The sequence below is a fragment of the Homarus americanus genome, unplaced genomic scaffold, assembly GCF_018991925.1.
Source record: "Homarus americanus isolate GMGI-L3 unplaced genomic scaffold, GMGI_Hamer_2.0 scaffold36970, whole genome shotgun sequence".
In the NCBI taxonomy this organism is placed as follows: domain Eukaryota; kingdom Metazoa; phylum Arthropoda; class Malacostraca; order Decapoda; family Nephropidae; genus Homarus; species Homarus americanus.
Window position 1 is genome coordinate 3385475 of NW_024740094.1, and position 20645 is coordinate 3406119.

Below are 20645 nucleotides of genomic sequence, written 5' to 3' on the forward strand. Positions count from 1 at the left end.
AAAGGCTAAAAAAAATCATCTTCCTGCCCATCATATTTTTAATGCAAATAATTACGAAACTAGTTTCTTCTTCCCCCCATATCCTGTCTTTTTATTGATTTTAATAATTTTTTGTTTTTGCTTTTTTTTACTAAACTATTCATTGATTTCCAAAGCATTTTTGGAAAAGGGAAAATCTATTTGTGGTATCCACAGATCTGGTAAAAGCATGAAAGACACTATTGAAAACCAGTGTGAGAAGTATTGAACCATACAGAGTAACTGGGAAAGTCTTGAATACTGTCCTGAGTTCTTAGGTAAAGTGATGCAAGTGTCAGAGTTTGTTGGGAAGAAAGAGACTGATTCACACACAGTAGAACTGTCACATACAAAATGTATTGGATAAAGCCAAAAACTGTTCAACATCTTCCTCAATGGAACAGTAAGAGAGGTGAAAGTATAAGCAATGGACTGAAGTGTATGTTAAGTAATGACCTGGATACAAATGGGGTGAGCCAGCTGCTGATATGTCTTGCTAGATAGGGTATAAGACACTGATTTATAGTTATAAAGACTATTGTAACTTCCACATCAGCTTCTCTGTTGGAGAATATTTTTACTTTTACCTTTATCCTCTTCGTCACTGATTGGCTCGCTAGCCGCTTGGGCGGCCAGTCACATCTCTGTTACGCAGTGTTGGCAAGTACTGGAATACCTTGGTTATTGCAAATGATGTGTTCCTAAAAATCATTGCAAATAATGAATTTGCAAATATCAGGGCTATTTTCCTCATAAGAATCAATGTAATTAAGGTGTGATGCATTCCCAGCCAGCAACTTTCACCACATACAGTAGTTTTCAATATAGTACACTCCTTATTATTTGAGGCTATTAGGGACCAGGGTCATGTGTACAGTAGTAGCAGTAATGTGAGGAATAAATAACAATTATACTAATAAATAAAATAAAAGAAAACATACTGACTGCTCCTTTCTCCTCCTCCCATGATCCATGTGCTCCCTCCTGTGCACATAAGAAATTTTTATTCCCTTTACGTTTTGACCCTGTGATTTTTTTTTTGCACATTCTATATGAACGATTGTGTATGTATTTAATAATAAAAAAATAAATAAAAAATTACATACAGTAGGCTCTCACCAATAACGACTTCCACAATAACGTTTTCGACAATAACGGTAAGTTACAATAGATACCCATTTTCGATAATAACTTCTGTATTCTCTTAAATAACAGAGATTTTGTGGGAAGCGTCCGAGCGCATCAATGATAGCATTTGTTTGCCGCCATGTTGATGATGTAGTTGTCCGCTCCGCCTCATTCTCACACACGCTCCGTGGAATACAGCGCTGCGCCCACGTGTGAGGTTTTCGCTTCTATAACCAGTGGTTGTTAGGGTTGGTGATCAATAATGGCTTCCGCATTTTTGCCTGTGGGGGCTAGGGGAGGTGGTGGAGGGAGTGATTTGCCATCTGAACACCCAGGAACTTTTAAAGTGAATAAGAAAAAAGATCCCAAAGCTAAGAGACAAAGCCACAAGAAGTGTGCCTACTCGGTCAAGGATAAAGAACAGATTGTTGAGCTCAATGAAAGTGGTGCACGGAACATTGATATTGTGAGGAAATTGAACTGTCCTGAGTCTACAGTGCGAAATATTAAGAGGAACTTAGAGGAGACCAAGAAGAGTATTGCGCTGGCTAAAAATATTTCGGTAGTGATGGAAATGCGAGGCGAGCTATGAATGATAAAAGTGATAGAAACAGGTTGTTAGTGATAACAGAGCATTTTCTTGTGAAATGGTTAGCTTGTAGAATGAAAGACAGTGCAAGTGTTAGCGGCCCTCAGATACGGAACAACCATCACACCAAGCACCTCAAAAACTCCCCCAAGCTAAGTGTTATATTACTCAAACTCTTTATTTTGATGATTGAATAACAATTCTTTTTATTTCGGCTAACAAAAACCGTTAAGCAGGGCTTCTAAGGGAAAAAATGGGTGAAATTCTTGTGGCAGCAGCACCAATAAACCCTTTTTACATGTATTTTAATATCACACAAATAACGTTTTCGCTAATAACGGTGTTTTCAGGCACCTATTGGACGTTATTGGTGAGAGCCTACTGTATATCTACCCAAAATTATGAATTGAAAAAAATAATAATGAAGCTCATAGCTTGGCCTGGTAGGGGGAGGCCTGACACTGCACCCCTCCTCTCACTATCTGTGCACTAACTCCCATGGAGTTATCTTACGATAATCATTTCTTTTGTTTTTATTTTTTTCACATTCTGTATGAACGATTATGTGTGCATGTAACAAAGAAAAAAATGGCAAAATTATGTTTATCTACCTGAAATTACATGTTGAGAAATAATAGTAACACAGCTTGGCCTGGTAGGTGGATGTACAGTCTAACTTGGTGACATGCCAAGTCCACACAAACATTAATTTCACACACATACACACCCATGTTCTTAATTTTTTCTTATTTATAGCAACATGCCTTCTCCATGGGTATTATTTTTTTAATTCATTTTGTAAGTAAGTAGGGTAGGCTTTTTGAATATTGAATATAAATGTTAAAATATTAATTGTGAAAAAGCAGGTTTGCGAATATCGAGGTATTCCTGTACTGGACACGTAACGACCAACTATATATGAGTAAATACATCTACGGAACTATGTAATATTATGTATAAATTTATGAATCTTACTTCTGCACAGTAGTTAAATTCCTCATTCCCATCATGTGCGGAGTTTTGATCAAAAAATCTTGTAGCTGCCAGGGATCCACCAAACTAATTTTGTCCATAAAGCGATTTAGGTTTGAGTACACTTTCATCCAGTCAATGGTCTGCAAATATAAGAAACTTTCTGTGAGTCTATAAGATAAAATTCTATTTCTGTTAATACAGTACCTGACCTTAAAAACATAAAAAGTGAGCTGCTCTCTTCAGGATATGATAATAATGTTTGTTAACTCTTACCTATACTGTATATGACTGAGCCACTGTACTGTATATGCCAACCCAAGAAACACACTGCCACACAGCACAAAGTCTCACTGTGTACCTGATAAAGCATCACTCCAGAGAGGTATAAACCCATCATGGCTTTACCTCTTATGGCCACAAATATAAATGATTAGACCTCTACTACAGGTATTGGTGGTTACTGAAGATATCTACGTATATTAGAAAATGCCAACACAGGACAGGACAAAAATCAACATAAGTCTTGATACTCACAACTCCACTCATGATATCTGATGTGTTAAACAATGGCTGGACACCTTTATAAACATCCAGGTAATTGTAGGAGCATAGCATTTTCTGCAAAGCTTTCCAGTCTTCCTCATCAAGTCCTGGGTGAAAGAGGAACTTATCCACTCCATCCCGACACATCTCTCTTCTCACCGCAGATTGAGCCACTCCTGACACTAAACTGTAGTATGCCTGCAACATATTGAAGCTCTTATTAACTGTAACAGTTCTATAAAACCATAAAACTGTATGCATACATGTACGAGACATCTATGAATAATATACATATCTAAACCAACAACAAAATGGATATTTTAATATTTGACACAGTTCTCTGAATAAAACAAATACAGTATCTACAGTATATGCCAGCAATGATGTTGTACAGTGTAGGGCTAACTTGTACAGTCAGACTGACAATACAATACTGTCATCTGTAACTGATTTATATGTTTTTTTTATCTATTTGCGACATCTTCACTTACCCAAGAGGAGAAGTAAATTAACTCTTCTTCGCTTACCATGAGTTTTCTTTACTTCTATTTACTTACCCAGTAAGATCCTCCTCACACAAACTTTATTCTCCACCTTTGGTCTTGTACAATATCTTCCCCTACTCAGCTCCCTCCTCACATAATCTCTTTCAGTGGGTCTTCCCTTGTCTCTTCCAACCACTAGACTGCCCTAAACTTACTTGTTACCTCCCTTTATCTTATTTTATAGTACTGTACTGTACTTTGGTTTCTTTTTTCTTCTTTCTACACAGTACTCTCAAGCCAGCAACTACCTCAATTAATTATGTCAAGGGCTATAATTCTGTCATTACAGTACAGTATAATATTTATTTCAAGGGATGTGAATTTCCTTTTACAGTATACTATAACTATAATCTTATTATACTCCAACGTTTCACTGGTATACAACAGATATGGTTATACTGCTGAGACCATCAATCTCTGTCTCACATGTTGGTTCAATACTGTATTTTGTTTTACATAGTTGCACTCCAGATATTAACTGGGCGTTCAACATTTTCTTATATTGTATGTAGGTTATGTATCTAAGCTACTGTGCCGAGTAGCAACCTTGTATATAAGCTACTGTGCTGAGTAGCATCTATGTATATAATTACGTGGCAACACTGCACGTGTTATGTGGCAGCATTGCCCTGAGGCTGCCATATGGCAAGGCAGTCTCAGTTTGACTCCGTGCCTCGTGCAAGGCACACGCTAGTCACCACTTGTATTTCCACAGATCCTACTCACTGCGCCATGAATGTTCCAAGTGTTCCCTGAAGAAGGCAGTGATGGGTAGGGAAACACCGGGTAACACTGAAGTCCATTTATTAATGGATAGGAGAAATACAAGTAGTGACTAGCGTGTGCCTTGCACGAGGCTCGGAGTCAGACTGAGACTGCCTTGCCATATGGCAGCCTCGGGGCAATGTTGCCACATAACATGTGCAGTGTTGCCACGTAATTATATACATAGATGCTACTCGGCACAGTAGCTTAGATACATAACCTACATTGTATATCAGCTAACTATTACCTCTTCTTTGCACAAAATACCATAGACAAGTACAGGGTGGACCCCGCTAATCTGGGACCTGATAGTCAAGCAGCTTCGATGGTTCGGGACGCAAATAATGAATACTTAATCTTATGGGGAAAATAAACTACTAAATGTAAAACAATATTGTAATGCTATAAAAGTTGTGGACAAATCATTACAGGGGGTCCCCGGGTTACGCTCCTGAGGACGTTCTAAAGTCAGATTTATACGTAAGTAGGAACACATGGTATGTGCATACAGTACTTACAGAACAATGTTTAAAATCCCACTATATCATAGCCTAAGTCTTTATATGCATCTAAAATCAATTAATTTTAGACAAAAGAAGACAGAATGACAAAATACAGTAAATGAAAGTAAAATATAAGTTATTAGGTAAGTAAAATACAGTACAGTAAATTTCAAGTTTAACCTCGTTCGTATCGGCGGGCGGGCATAAGTCGGACGTTCATAAGTCGGGGACCCCCTGTACTAAAAATTTTTTGTCTAGTGCAAACTATGGGATGTTTATACTTAAATTAATAGCTATCTTGCAAGAATTCCAGCAATGGAAGTTATATTCTGCTGAAAGTCAAGCCAGTGACATTTTATAAGCATAAAACTTAAACTCACTGTCCTGTGTAATTTAGTCCAGAGATCCTGATCCCTCCCCCTCCACTGATAACTATGCACCCAGTAATCTCCCCTCCTGACTGTCAACAACTCAACTCACCCTCCCCCCAGACAGAAAGCAATAAGGATTTTAGAGGGTGAAGGTGGTTTTAGGCTTAAAGTTTTTCTCTTCAAAAATGTCACAGATTTAATTTAGCAGAATATAACTTGCATTGCTGGGATCCTTGCAAGATAGCAATTAATTTGAGTATAAACAGCTCATAGTTTGCACAAAAGATAAAATTTTAGTCCTTTAGCTTAGTACATGTACATTTGATTACAAAGTGAGTAGTACAGTACTGTAATATGTAACTCAAAATTGTGGCTTTTTCACAAGGAAAAGTCTGTATAACAAACCCCAGTGGTCAGGATATTATGACATTGAATGTTAGAGTATTTCAAATAAATTCTTTGTTTAGTTCTGTACATAAATGCGAATTCGAATATACAGTACAGTGAATCCGCTTTATAGCGAGGGTCCAGTGTACATGTACAGTAAAATTGTGCCATAGCACTAACACTTTGTCATAAAGAGGGCCAGTAAGCCTGGGCTATATTTGTGCTGATGTCCGTTGCATTGGTACCAGTAATAGTACATTTCATGCATTATTTTGCCTCTTTTTAACCCCAGCTTCGATGGTGCAGAATTTTCGCTAATCAGGAACGGGTCTGGTCCCAAGCTACCCGGATTAGCAAGGTTCAACCTGTACTCTATCCCTGCACTTTATTTCTTCAACCAATAATCAGTTCACAAGCTGTTGGGTGGTCGGTCTGATCTTTGTAATGACCTTCACTACCCATTGTTATTGAAGGATGAAACAAATTCCTTGAGCAAACCTGTGATGCTTGACAGGGTCACACAAGATATGAACCTTCTCACAGCTGATCTGGGGATTGATCCTGGGACACAAGGGTGAGAGGAAGCCATTCCATCATGTCTAACCACTTCTCACACTCTAACTCTGCTTCTAAAACACAAACATCTTGCTCTTACTGGATGTGGTGGGGAAGCTCCATGAGCACTAAATACAGTAATGCATATGAATAGAGTTTTTGGTCAATAAACTGTCCAGTTTTCCTTTGTTATATCCATAGGGCTTCATGGCTCAGTTAGTAGTGCCCATAACTCACAACCACTGAAACACAGGTTCAATCCTGCACAAAGCAAGGATCTGTGTGTACCGTACATGATAGAAATTTAAATTTTATCTTGTTTATCTTTCTCGAAAATGTCTTGCTTTTACTTTTATCCTCTTTGCCACTGATCAGCTTGTTAGCTGCTTGGGTGGTTGGTCAAGCCTTTGTAAAGCATTGTTGGCAAATACTGGGCACCAGCATTGATCAAGTCTGGTCCTGAATGAGCTCACACTCGGTGTTGTCACAACACTCTCTGACAGGTTGTACCGAAGTTTACAATTCTCACTCCAAAAACTTTGCCTTAACAATTTTCTGAACTTGTGGCTTCTTCAACTTTAAGCTGTGACCCCTAAAGGGGCGGGCATCTGCCAACTCCAGGTATGAACACTCAACTGAGTAATGTTGTCTGAGATACCTTTTATTCTCTTCGCCGCTGATCGTCTTGCTAACCGCTTGGGCGATCAGTCACGTCTCTGTCACGCACTGTTGGCAAATACTGGGCATGCACCGACTCCTGAATGTACCTGAACCCGCTCCAGTGTTCGTCAAGTCTTGTCTTGAAAGAGCTCACACTCGGTGCTGTCATAACACTCTCTGGTAGATTGTTCCTTATAAACTTCGATTAAGGCACTCCTTACTCACCTATAGTATAAGTTAGGCAGTTGCAGGCACTCTAATTTCTCTGGGTAGCTGAGGGGCCGTAATGCAGGCACCAGTCTGATGGCCCTCCTTTGGATATTTTCAATCAACTGACAGTTTCTAGCATATCTCAGGAACCAGACTGTGTGACAGTACTCTAAATGTGGAAGCACCTCACTCTTGGAGAGCATTATGAGAGATGGTCCATCTAGATATCTGAACGACCTTCCTACAAGACCAACAAACTTCAGTTTAATGTCCACATACACACCCAGGTCCTTTTCACATTCGGTCTCTGTTAATGCTGTTTTTCTGTTCTGTTGAAACTGACAGATCTTTCTGCAGCTCTTCACAGTCAGTTTGATTCTAATCTTCCCTGAATAACTTGACAATGCCAGCAAACATTTGTATGAAGGAGTGTATAGCTTCTGGCCTGTCATTTATGAAACACACAAACAACAATGAACCCATTTAATTCTTTTTCTTCTTTAAACTCTATAAGCTTGAGGAATAATTAAACTTGAGAGTCTGCAAACAAACACACACAACTACCAACAATTAGAACACAAGACTCACCTTCGATTCTGGGAACCATAAAGCAAGACCCAACAGTCTGGACAACCTCGGGATGGCCAGATCATGCATCTCCTTCACAGCGCCCAGCCCAGCCACCAGTATATTAGTGTCAAGAATTCCAGTTGAACCTGTCCAAAACATACAAAGTTAACTCCTCTCCTAACTTATTAGCTGTGGACGCTCACCCCTGAAATTTTTAAACCTACACACCATGTACAGTCGCCCACAGTTCCACCTGTGCATTTGGTGCATTTTGTGAGATGTAATAACTCTGTGTTTGTTGACATCAAAGTAAAACTCCCAGAATGGTCCTAAGGAACCTCACAATAATAACCAGACTAAGAATGCTAAATAAGCATTCCATCTCTATCTCTGAATGCAAACATTTATTGTATGGTTATAGTCTTAATACAGGTTACAAAACAGAACATCATTGGTTCCTATCTGTTAGACAGTGGCAGTGTGGTGAAGTGTTGTGATATAAGGAGAGGAAGGGGTGTGGGTTCTCTTCACCAAGTAGGAGAGAGGTGCACTGACATACTGTCGTGTCTAGTAATGTGTCCCCAATCTGTGAATGCTTATATTTTTTATGTGGTTTTAGGGAACATTGGGATAAACCCCCCCAAACAAATATTGGACCCAGTCTTCTTATTATGGGAATAACATTCATACTGTTCATGCAAACTTTTTTGTCAAACCTGGATATAATAAAGTTTAGCTAAATTTCAAAACTTATATCTAAGCTCACCTCCAAGGTAAACGGATATTTGACTTATCTGTACTCTAACTGACCAATATCAAGTTAGGTGTCTGTATGAATAACTCATGATGGCTCTGAGCAATATGAAGATCAATCCTGCTACCATCACCAACCTTACTCACATCACATCACATACCATGATAAACCTATAACCATGCCATAAATTCTTGCATTCAGAGATAGAGGTGAATACAGGTGCTCCTCTACTTATGAACTAGTTGCGTTCCCGAGGCTTGTTTGTAAGTCCAATTGTTTGTAAGTCCATCTTTACTCATGTAGTTACCAAACATATTGTAAAAAATGAAAAGATTATGGATATTTAGTACAGCTATACCCTTTAATACAGCCTTAAAACCTGGCTCACTCATCTCCTCTTAGGTAATGTTTGTTCTATCTGGAATTTCTTCAAAATAATCCAGTCTCATCCACATTAAACACCTGTTCTGGCAGGTAACCCCCTCAATGATGATGTTTGTATCTCTGAAAGTTTGTAAGTTGAACATTCTTAAGTAGAGGAGCACCTGTACTTATTTAGCATTCTTAGTCTGATTATTATTATGAAGTTCTTTAGAGTCATTCCGGGAGTTTTTCTATGATGTAAACAAACACAAAGCCAACCACTGTAACAGGTGGAACTGTGGCCGACTGTACACGAAAGACTTAAACAACACAGATATATTTTCATGGAGTCAATGCCTGAAAAAGAAAACAAAAGAAACCTGAATTTGTCTTGTGTTTTCAATTTTTTCTGTTGTTTAGTAGTCTTATTGTTCAAAGGAAAATAATTTATTAAATACTGTACTGTACTGTACATGGTATAAGGATTTAATAAATCTTGCCTCTTAACCCCTTCACTACAGGGATGCTACTTTTAATATTTTACTTGGCTAATGTCAGAGAATCCCATACACACCTAATTCTATTGAAAAAGTCACGGGAGATCAAATGGATAAGATCACATCAAGACGGTACAGCAGACAGATAAAAACAGGTAACGAGGCATAAATTATGGGGAAAAATAGGTTTTGTTCCTGAGCCCTTTACATGAACAGTGTGTGGGTGAACTTTGCAGGTCACCAAGTTAGATGTCACTGTAGCTATATTGCCTTACCCCTCCTTCTCCCAGGTAAGGCTGTGTTATTGTTATTTTTCAATCATAATTTCGAGTAGATATACTGTTACATGCACAAACAATTGTTCATACAGAATGTGTGAAAAAAAATAATAAATGAACATACAGTATAGTGATGGTTGTGGTGGGGAGTGATGGTGGTGTTGGGGAGTGATGGTTTTGGTGGGGAGTGATGGGGAGTGATGGTTGTGGTGGGGAGTGATGGTTGTGGTGGGGAGTGATGGTTGTGGTGGTGAGTGATGGTTGTGGTGGGGAGTTATGGTGGTGGTGGGGAGTGATGGTGGTGGTGGGAGTGGGTTGTGGTGGGGGTGATGGATTTGTGGTGGGGAGTGATGGTTGTGGTGGGGAGTGATGGTGGTGGTGGAGTGATGGTTGTGGTGGGGAGTGATGGATGTGGTGGTGAGTGTGGTTTGTGGTGGGGAGTGATGGTGGTGGTGGGGAGTGATGGTTGTGGCGGGTGATGGTAGTGGTGGGGGTGATGGATGTGGTGGGGAGTGTGGTTATGGTGGGGTGATGTGGTGGTGGTGGTGATGGTTGTGGTGGGGGTGATGGATTTGTGGTGGGGAGTGATGATGGTGGTGGGGAGTGTGATGGTGGTGTTGGGGAGTGGTTGTGGTGGTGAGTGATGGTGGTGTTGGGGAATGATGGATTTGTGGTGGGGGTGATGGTGGTGTTGGGGAGTGATGGTGGTGAGTGATGGTGGTGAGTGATTGTGGTGAGTGATGGTGGTGTTGGGGAGTGATGGTGGTGAGTGATGGTTTTGGTGATGGTGTGGTGTTGGGGAATTGATGGTGGTGTTAGTGGTGTTGAGGTGAGTGATTGTGGTGTTGGGGAATTGATGGTGGGGTGAGTGATGGTGGTGAGTGATGGTGGTGTTGTTTTCAACTCGTAACTTCCAGTAGATATACAGTACACATTTTAATTCATTTTCCTTTACCTTGTTACATACACACATAATTGTTCAGACTGAATGTGCAAAAAAAATACAAATAAATAGAAAGCCTATAAAATAATCCTAAGGTCAAAATTATAAAGGATCAAACATTTACTACATGTGAGGGGGTAGAACAAGACACTAGTGGGGAGGTGAAGACAAGACACTAGTGGGGTAAAACAAGACACTAGTGAGGGAGGTAGAGACAAAGACACTGGTGAGGGAGTAGAGACAAGACACTGCTGGTGTGGGAGGTGGAACAAGACACTGAGTGAGGGAGGTGAGACAAGACACTGAGTGAGGGAGGTGAGACAGAAGCACTAGTGTGGGAGGTGGGAACAAGACACTTTAGTGAGGGGGAGGTGGGGAACAAGACACTGGTGAGGGAGGTGAACAGACATGGTGTGGGGAGGTGGGGCAAAGACACTGGTGTGGGGAGGTAGAGACAAGACACTGGTGAGGGAGGTGAGAACAAGACACTGGTGTGGGGTAGAACAAAGACACTGAGTGAGGGAGTAGAACAAGACACTGAGTGGGGGAGGGTAGAACAGACACTGGTGAGGGAGGTCAGAACAAAGACACTGGTGGGGAGGGTAGAGACAAGACACTGGGGAGGTAGAACAAGACACTAGTGAGGGAGGTAGAGACAAGACACTTGGTGAGGTGAACAAGACACTAGTGGGGAGGTGGGAACAAAGACACTGGTGAGGGAGTGGGGAACAGAGACACTGGTGAGGGAGGTGGGAACAAGACACTGGTGAGGGAGGTGGGAACAGACACTGGTGAGGAGGGTAGAACAAGAGACACTGGTGAGGGGAGGTAGAACAGAGACACTGGTGGGTGAACAAGACGCTGGTGGGGGGGAGGTGAAGACCAGTGCCTAGTGGGGGGAGAGTGGGGAACAAGACACTAGTGTGGGAGGTAGAACAAGACACTAGTGTGGGAGGTAGAACAAGACACTAGTGTGGGAGAGGCTCTCTCACGGCTCTGCTGTCTTGGGGTAGTCACAAGACTGCCTAATGGCAATGCATTTTTTCTTTTACAGTAAATCTCGTTTAACGTCGTGGTAATGTTCTTGAAAATAGAACGTTAACGGAAACAACATTTGCGTAATAAATTTTCCCCTTAAGAAATAGATAAAATACGCTAGTTACGTTCCCCAGCCTACCTTTAGCCCATAAAATACATTACATATACGTACATAAATTCAATGGAATTTTTATAGAAAATATATATTATACATCTAAAAAGATAAATAAACTAAATTATTTTGTATTGTACTCACTGATGGGCAGAGGTGGAGTGAGTGTGTGGTGGGTAGTGGAGAGGAGGAGGGTGGCACGTCACTGAGACCCGGAGCTTTAAAACCTCCAATTTCGTAGCAAGGCTAATGGTCTTGCGTTGCTTCTTCACAACACTAGCATCACTAACACTTGATGGGTGCTTGGGAGCCATTTTGAAAGGTTACAGTGCAGTATTGAGAGAAAAACACTTAAGCACGCACATACACGGTGAAAGCCTTTTTTTCTTTTATCCTCTTCACCACTGATTGGCTCGTTAGCCGCTTGGGCGATCGGCCACGTCTCTGTCACGCACTGTTGGCAAGTACTGGCTCTCTGTTACGCACTGTTGGCAGGTATAGGCATGCACCGGCTCGTGAATGTACCTGAACCTGCTACAGTGTTGGTCAAGTCTGGTCTTGAAGGAACTCGCACTCAGTGCCGTCACAACACTTTCTGGCAAATTGTTCCAAGAGTTCACAACTCTCACTCCAAAAAAGTTTGCCCTCACAGTTTTCTGGACTTGAAGCTTTTTCAATCTTCAGCTGTGACCCCTTGTGGAGCGAGCGTCCGCCAGCTCCAAGTAAGGCAAGTTCAGGCGCTCCAATCTCTCAGGGTAGTTGAGGTACCGAAGGGCAGGCACCAGTCTGGTGACCCTCCTTTGAACATTTTCAACCAACTGACAGTCCCTAGCATATCTCAGGGACCAGACGGGGTGACAGTACTCCAGATGGGGAAGCACTTCACTCTTGAAGATCTTTACGAAGGACGGACTGTCCTGATTTACCTTCTTCTAAGCCTAACAAAAACTGGGGACGCTTGGGGACGCTGTGACTCTCCGCGAGAGAGCGTAGCACGCCAAGATGAGAGAGGGTGATGCGCCATACAAAGTAATCTGTGTTGGGTGACGAAGTTATAACGAATCGGTCGGGACGTTGTCGGAATCAAAAGTATCTAAAGAGTAGTGACGTTATAACGAAGCCACGTTGTCTGGTACAACGTTAAACGAGGACTTACTGTATTTTATTTATTAATATTATTTTATCTATTCCTTACATTTACTGGTACAGTATATATTATCTTATGTACAAAGAATAGCTTCTTCCACATGTAAGCCATCATCTAGGCGATGTGACACGTTCAACTGCTTAGCACGGCAATCATCGAGGACAGGCAAAACCTCCCCCGCTTCCCGCGTGGGTCACATGTGTTACGACATTCCGAGATTGCGTCATCACATCTCGGAATATTGCGAGTTATTGCACATCACTTTTCCATAGCGGTGATAATGCAGGAAAATCATTCAGGTAGTGACCATCGTAAAACTGATCTTAAGTCATCGCAGTGTTAAATGGTGTCAACCGTTTTTCACCGTATAACTAATCGAACATCTATTGATCTATCATATAAGGGTCATTACCTGTAGTAGTAACAGGCCTGGAGGTTCTTCTGTCATGGCCATCCCATCAGCAAAGAGCATTTAAGAGGAATAAGTTATCATAGATACAGTATAGTACAGTAAAACAAAAATAAAAAGGCTAGTACGATTAATGCTTTCCGTGAGACGAGTTGTCAAGTGGTACACCGGGCCTATCACCGATGCCATGTAGCCGTCACCCAGGTACGCTCCGAAAGCGTTCAGCCCCAAGCCTATAGCGCCTGCCACCATCCTCTTAATTGGCCTGAAGCGATAACAATGTAATGAAAAGTGTTAGTATGAGACTGAGAGAATATATACTATAAAAGGAAAAGAGACAAGTCAGAGGGAATAATTTCTTTACACAGTTAAACATCAGTCCAGCATCACTTAATATACAAAACTAAATTAATGAAAATAAGTAAAAAAAAAAATTAAATCAAAGATCATCAGAGATTAAAGTGATCCAATTTAAAAAATACATCACTTAATAAGGCTTATTAAGCTGAAACTGCTGAGTGACAGCAAAGTAGTAGTACAGGTTGACCATCAAAAATCCAGCAATCGATAAACCGGAACCTTCAGTTTTCCGGCATGAATTTCGGAGCGCATTTTCAAATATTTCTTTGTTTATTTAATGAAGATATATGTTTTAGCTCATAAAATTCATACAAATTACCCGGCCAGAATATAATTTACATTGCTGGAATTCTTACAATTTGATGATCAATTTGAATATAAACATCATTGATTTTGCATTAGACATACAAATTTTAGATATACGTAATGTTTACTCTGAGTAAATATGTTATCTTTTGTGCAAAATATATGACATTTATATTCAAAATATTCCTGGTCTTACAAGGAATCCAGCAATGTCAATTATATTATCCTAACTTAAATGTTTAATTTTCTTTGTATAAAGGACTGTACAGGTACCGTATATCACGGCCTATAAGGCGGCGGGGTGCATAAGACGCCCCCCCCAAATTTCCATTTAAAAAGTAGCTTTTGAGCTCTATTTGCTGTATAAGACCAGTACCCCAAATGTGACACTTACCCACTGACTCAGTAGTCCTTTACCAACCATCCTTGATTTTTTAAAATAAGGCCAATTCACTTCAAGTAATGTCATCAAATTATACCCGCTGGTGTAGTGTAAACACTAGTGACGTCACTGAAGCGTGGTGGGAGTGTTCCCTCGTCTCGGTGGTGTGACTATTTATACAACATGTGGTTCAACAGCAACCACCGTATTCTAATTGTGGTGTTTCATTAGGATTTGAGTGAAAAAGGTTACCAGTATGTACTTACTACATACATTTATTACACAAATATATATATATATATATATATATATATATATATATATATATATATATATATATATATATATATATATATATATATATATATATATATATATATATATATATATATATATATATATATACTGAATATACTATGTACAAAAAATGAATGTTCAATGAATTATTTATGGTGCATTAGGGTACTGGTCACTTCTGATGGGCTATAAATAGCCTTCTTTATCTCCCCTACATCTCACCCTGAGCCAGACGGAAGGGTCTTGGTAAATAACATGTTTGCTTATTTTCCATTTACTTTAAATAGATTTACCGAATTATTTGTTTTATTTATTTATTTATAATATACTGTAATATATTAAACACACTGTAATTATTTTCTTTAATTTATAAACTGTTTTGCGACAAAGGAATGTTCTCCAGTAGTGTTTCATTAGGATTTGAGTGAAAAAATATTACGTACTTACACAATTGTTCCTCTTACTTTGACAACACAACATACATACAGTATATTATTTCTCAGTTTTGATCTTTTTTTTAATTTTTGTATTTATTTATAGTTAGTTACTTAAAATAAGGCCAATTCACTTCAAGTAATGGCATCAAATATTACCAGCTGGTGTAGTGTAAACACTAGTGACGTCACTTGAGCGTCTGTAATTAACCGTCGATAGTTTCAAGAATTAATGCACTCATTTACTGAATATTCTTTGGAAAAAAATAAAATTTAAATCAATTATTTATAGGAGATAAATATTATTATGAGTAAATATACCGATACCGGTATGCATTACTGACCACCTCCACGGCTCCTCACTGGCAAATGGGGGGGGGGCGTGGGGAGGGGTGTGTGATGATAGCTGTGTTTATTATAGGGGTATAAATCTCTTTTACGGTATGTTAGACAGGTTTATAATACATTTTTATTATTTTAATATACCGGTAATCTTAATTTGAATCCAGCTTGCCAAACGTAAGTTTCAGTATAAAATAATTAGTGGTAAGACCTTGTGAGTGGCTTACGATGTTTTCATCACCACTCTTGACACACTAAACCACAATATTTAAGAGGTAAGAATTTTAAACTTGGTGGTTTAGACGACCCCCTAACTTTGGGCAGATTTTTTTAATGTTCAAATTTCGTCTTATAGGCCGTGATATACGGTAGTCATTTTCTGTTAAACTTATACAGCAAATATAACCATCAGTTTTCCGGCATTTTCGAAAATCCGGCACTCCTCAGGTCCCGAGGTTGCCGGATTTTTGATAGTCAACCTGTAGTAGTAGTGTCTGTGTGTGAGAGAGAGAACCGATTCTTTTGTAATAATTATCAACAATTTACATACACAGCAAACAGGTTCTTCAGTTTAACTCGCACTTCTTCCCACTTGTGGCTGTCCATCCAAGAAGGAGCTTGAAGGTCGCCCTCATAGAAGGTGCCGTTAACAAAGTACACAACATCCCATCCTATAGAATCAATGAGGAGGGCGAGCATGGCTGCATCCACCTCCATGGTTACATTCTGTGGAAAAGATTAAATAAAAAGTAGTGACATATGATATCCAGTGTTTAGTAACTACCCAAACAATCAATACTGCACCAAATATCTGCTACTTACCATTATCATCTATAACTTTGCTTACCACAAAAAAAAAAAAAAAATGCCAATCTTTCATAAAAATTTTCTTTTTCCCGGTCATGTAATATTTATTCTTGCAAAAATATTTGATCATATGCTGTCTAGGGTAACCTAATAATAACAGATATTATTAACAGACATTGACACATCTATGAACACACAGATACAAAAACCTTCAATAAACTGACAGCAATAACTGGTGAAGAGTCAGGGAGGAGCTGAGGACCCAAGAGTCTTATCTGGTGGGGATCACACACAAACTCCAGCACCTCCGTCAGTATGGTGGACACGTTATCTCCCAGCTGCTGCTTATAGTAACCATCAAGCAAGAAGAGATGTAGGTTGCAGGGAGTGTCTCGATGTAGCAGTACAGCATGAGCCATCTGTGGGGAACAGGTTTAAACACAGTGAAACCCGAATTTAACGGACTTTCGGCATCAATGGAGGACACCCTTTCTCCCTTATGAGACCATTGAGAGTGGAACTGATTGGTATTCATTAACTACACAATATCGTGTTTAATGATAGAAATAGAAAACAATATTTCCTAATTAAATTTTAACATTCTCATCCTAACCCTTTGATAGTGATTGTCACAAGGTATACAACTTTTAATACCACACCATATATTTAAACTTCCTTCTTTCTAGGTATGTTATCCTGAAGGTTCTGACCGCTTACATGTCTGCACAACACACATGGTCACAGTGTGTCTTTGTTTGGAATTTTTTATGTATTTCTTATATATTTTATTATTATTCAAATGGAATACAAATATCAATTTATCTATTGTGTTCATGATCGTGTACCAAAAAGATTTAATCATAATTTATGAGTGAAAACATATTATTGAGGTTAGGAAGGTAATTAATGTACAGTACCTAGAATATTTGTTTTGCATAAAATGGAAGTTAATTTTATGGGTACATACAGATTTATTATTGTTTATGTCTTGGAAATTTCTTCAGTAAAGGGATTAGTAATTAACAAATGGAAAATAACTTAAAACAAATTCAATGGCAAATATTTTTCTATCTTCAGTTTTAAAATCATTAACAATATTCACAGTAAAATATGGGGATAGTTTTTATCTACATCTAGTGCTGGTGATTGGTGAACTAATTTCTAAAATAATAAAAAAAATTACTGTACTGTATCTCTTACCACAGAATAGTTTCCAAAGAAGTTGATATACTCTATCACAAACTCTGGCAGATTCTGAACCATCTCAAAGAACTTAATTACAACTGGCTTGTCATCATAGGCCTAAAAAAAGAAAAAATGCAAGACATACATTGGCATTAGATATTGTTATCACTACTGGCAATTATCATTCAGGTACGGTACTGTACAAGCTGAACTAACCGCAAACATGGATGATGATTTTACTGAATACTGTAAATATGTATCTTTCTGGCTATATACACGTACTGTACTACATACAGTATAAATATCTACCTACGCCTACAACCAAACATTATCATCCAAGAACTTAAATGAAGATATTTTTGGAAGCTCATCTATTTAAAATTATGATCACACACACACATAGATAGTGTTCATAGTGAGGGGAGGGGAAGGGTGTGGGGGTGTTTGACCCACCCAAGTCTACATGGAACCCATAGAAATGTGCTGTTCAAGGGGACAGATATTGGTGAGAGATCTATGTGTTATCACTGGTGCCTCTGATCAACTCAGCAAATATTTGGGAATTTTTTAGGCTGCTTTTTGGGTGTACCGTATTCGCATACAATTTGCAATATGGACTATCATTGGTTGTTGACATTTTGTGAGAACATACAGTGTCTTTACAATTGTTCAATTGTATGAACTATTTTCATTAATCTTGCTTTATATTATGCACAAAAATACCTTTCTAGTTGATATAATTACATTCACTCTAAGAAAATAGCATGAACACTAATCCTTGGCATACAAGCTCCTAGCAAATGCCTATATTGTTGGGGTACATGTGTACATGGTGATTCTCTGCAGCCAATTTTGACCCCCAAATACAATGCCCTATTTCTAACACTGCCCAAACACACACATGGCCCATGAGACCTCACACAGTAGGTTAAGAGACCAGCCTGGGCCATCAACTGCAAACTACAATAGTTTGTATGTTCATGTTCCTTCTTCTTTTAGTAATGAAAACTTTTGTTAAACGACCCACCTACCCCATGTTTTTGTTATAAGTAATTTTTGTCTAATGTATATTTTCAGCCTTCAGGCTGCTGAACTTTTTCAATAAACCATTAATTATTATTATTATTACACTTACTTCTTTTAAGGCCCTCCATATATCACCACCCCGAGACACTGACAGGATGAGCTTGCTCCAACGTAGGTAAATGTCCAGAATCTTGAGAGCTTCCCTGACCACCATTCCCTCACGTGTGGGCTCACGACTCAACTCCACCAAGGGTTTCAGTACAGTCGCCACTATCATGGTACTGTACATACACATGAGAGAATAAACTGATGTACCTATAGTGCAAAATATGTTGGATAACTCTGATTCCTAATTACTTCTGATATGTTCTTCTAGAGACCTTTACATATGTATTCTTCATGAGCTTAACTGCCAACTCCACTGCTTCATTTCACCACACTCATCTTTTCATCTTTTAACTACAAAAAAATATACTTGAAAATATTAAAAAGAAAATTATATGAAATACTTCTACTGTTCAAAAGCACTATAGACCTCATAAAACAAACTTACATTATCATGCTTTGAAGTTTTACCTAACAAGAGATTGTGTTATCCCGACAAGCTAACAACCATGACAAAGAATCTAAGAAGGTTTACAAGATAATTATGAGGACAGTGAACTTCACATTCAAACATGCCTTTAGCTCCATTAGGAAAACATTCAGGACAAATAGAAGGAATATCCTAACAATCATGGCTCAGACAGGCCAGGGGCAGATCCAGGAATATCAAAGTGGGGTTCCAAGAAGTTGTGGGTGGGGGGAACATGGCGAGCACAGTGAACCCACCCAGCTCTGACTAATATCATGGGCATTTTGAGGCCATATGCACTTGATATTAGGAGATATTCCGAGGTCAATAAAAAATTTTTGTTTTTACTCTACAAAAATGCCTGAGTACATTACTGCATTAAAGAAAAATTATTGGAATTTTCTGATGATAAGGGGGGGGTCCAGATCCCCAGGACCCCCCCCTTGGATCTGTCCCTGCAGGCAGGGAGACTAATGAAGACAACTGTGTCACTGTTCTTCCACATGATAATCACATAAATGAATTAAAAGTTTATATTAAAACACTGACAATTTATCATAAGAAAAGACAAGTAATTTAAGAAAAAGTGAGATTACTCCAGCAAGTTATGAAAAACTCTCAACTATCAACTACAGCACCTAAGTTGTGTTTCACCTTCACCATCACTCACCTATTGTCCAACATTTCCTCTGATGTGATGTTAAACACCTCCTGAGGTAACTTGGCCCACTTCTCAAGACCCAAATATTCAACAGGTCTGCTAAATTTTTCCAACAAAGACCCATTTTGAACCTGTTCCATCAGCAGTGAAGAAGCAACCACACTTGAGTTGATGACTTCTTCTAAGGATAAATCCCAAGGGTTCTGTGAAAGGATTATTACAACTATAATACACAGTCCAAGGTCTTGAATACTTCATGGCATTTATAGCATACTTAACACCATTACAAGATGTCCTAGAAGTGTCATGAAATGTTTGAAATTCACCAGCATTTATTAACAATTGGTCACTAAGATATGTGGAGGTGGGATTCGGCTCAGGGTGAACCTACTGTATCTTATGATAGGAGGAACAGCATTAAATTTGTGGAGTAATACCAAATAAAATATAAGAATTAATATACACAGTCTTCTTGAGGAAATTATAAAGAAGGTCAGAGAGTAGTTTTTGAATAATTTTGATAATCTCTGGTTCATGCAATAATACCAACGATAATCAAAAGTTTGTACATGAACATAAAATGTTTCCTCATACCTGTGACACTTGGGGCCCCATAATGTGTCTTAATTCTTGGAGGAGTTCACCTGGAGTAACTTGACAGAGTCTTGTTTTAAATGAGTGGAAGTCATCCCCCACCTGCTGTAAGTCCAGGCCACACACAGAACTAGAATTCTCAGTGTTCTCAAGTGACAACAGTAGTCGAGACACCTAAAAAATAAATACTATGATTACAATTCTGATGGAAGTTATAAGAGCAGATAAAGTAAAAAATAATGAGACATAAAGGATATTTAGATCTCGGAATATACCTGTCGCACAAACAAGATAAAAAAGTTCTGAGGTGTTCTATA

General features: G+C 38.9%; 1 protein-coding gene across 2 annotated transcripts in view; it reads right to left on the reverse strand.

The window, feature by feature from the left end:
* Positions 1–20645, reverse strand: part of LOC121875159 (phospholipid-transporting ATPase ABCA1-like) — a 157731-nt gene that overhangs the window by 94071 nt on the left and 43015 nt on the right. For both annotated transcript variants that reach the window (XM_042379592.1, XM_042379591.1), the window contains exons 20-29: positions 20329–20502; positions 19744–19937; positions 18609–18780; positions 17489–17590; positions 16513–16707; positions 16032–16207; positions 13489–13625; positions 7838–7965; positions 3245–3451; positions 2711–2850 (exon numbers count right to left, since the gene is read on the reverse strand). In XM_042379592.1, the coding sequence (XP_042235526.1) occupies positions 2711–2850; positions 3245–3451; positions 7838–7965; positions 13489–13625; positions 16032–16207; positions 16513–16707; positions 17489–17590; positions 18609–18780; positions 19744–19937; positions 20329–20502 (1625 nt within the window). The remainder of the gene's footprint in view (positions 1–2710; positions 2851–3244; positions 3452–7837; positions 7966–13488; positions 13626–16031; positions 16208–16512; positions 16708–17488; positions 17591–18608; positions 18781–19743; positions 19938–20328; positions 20503–20645) is intronic.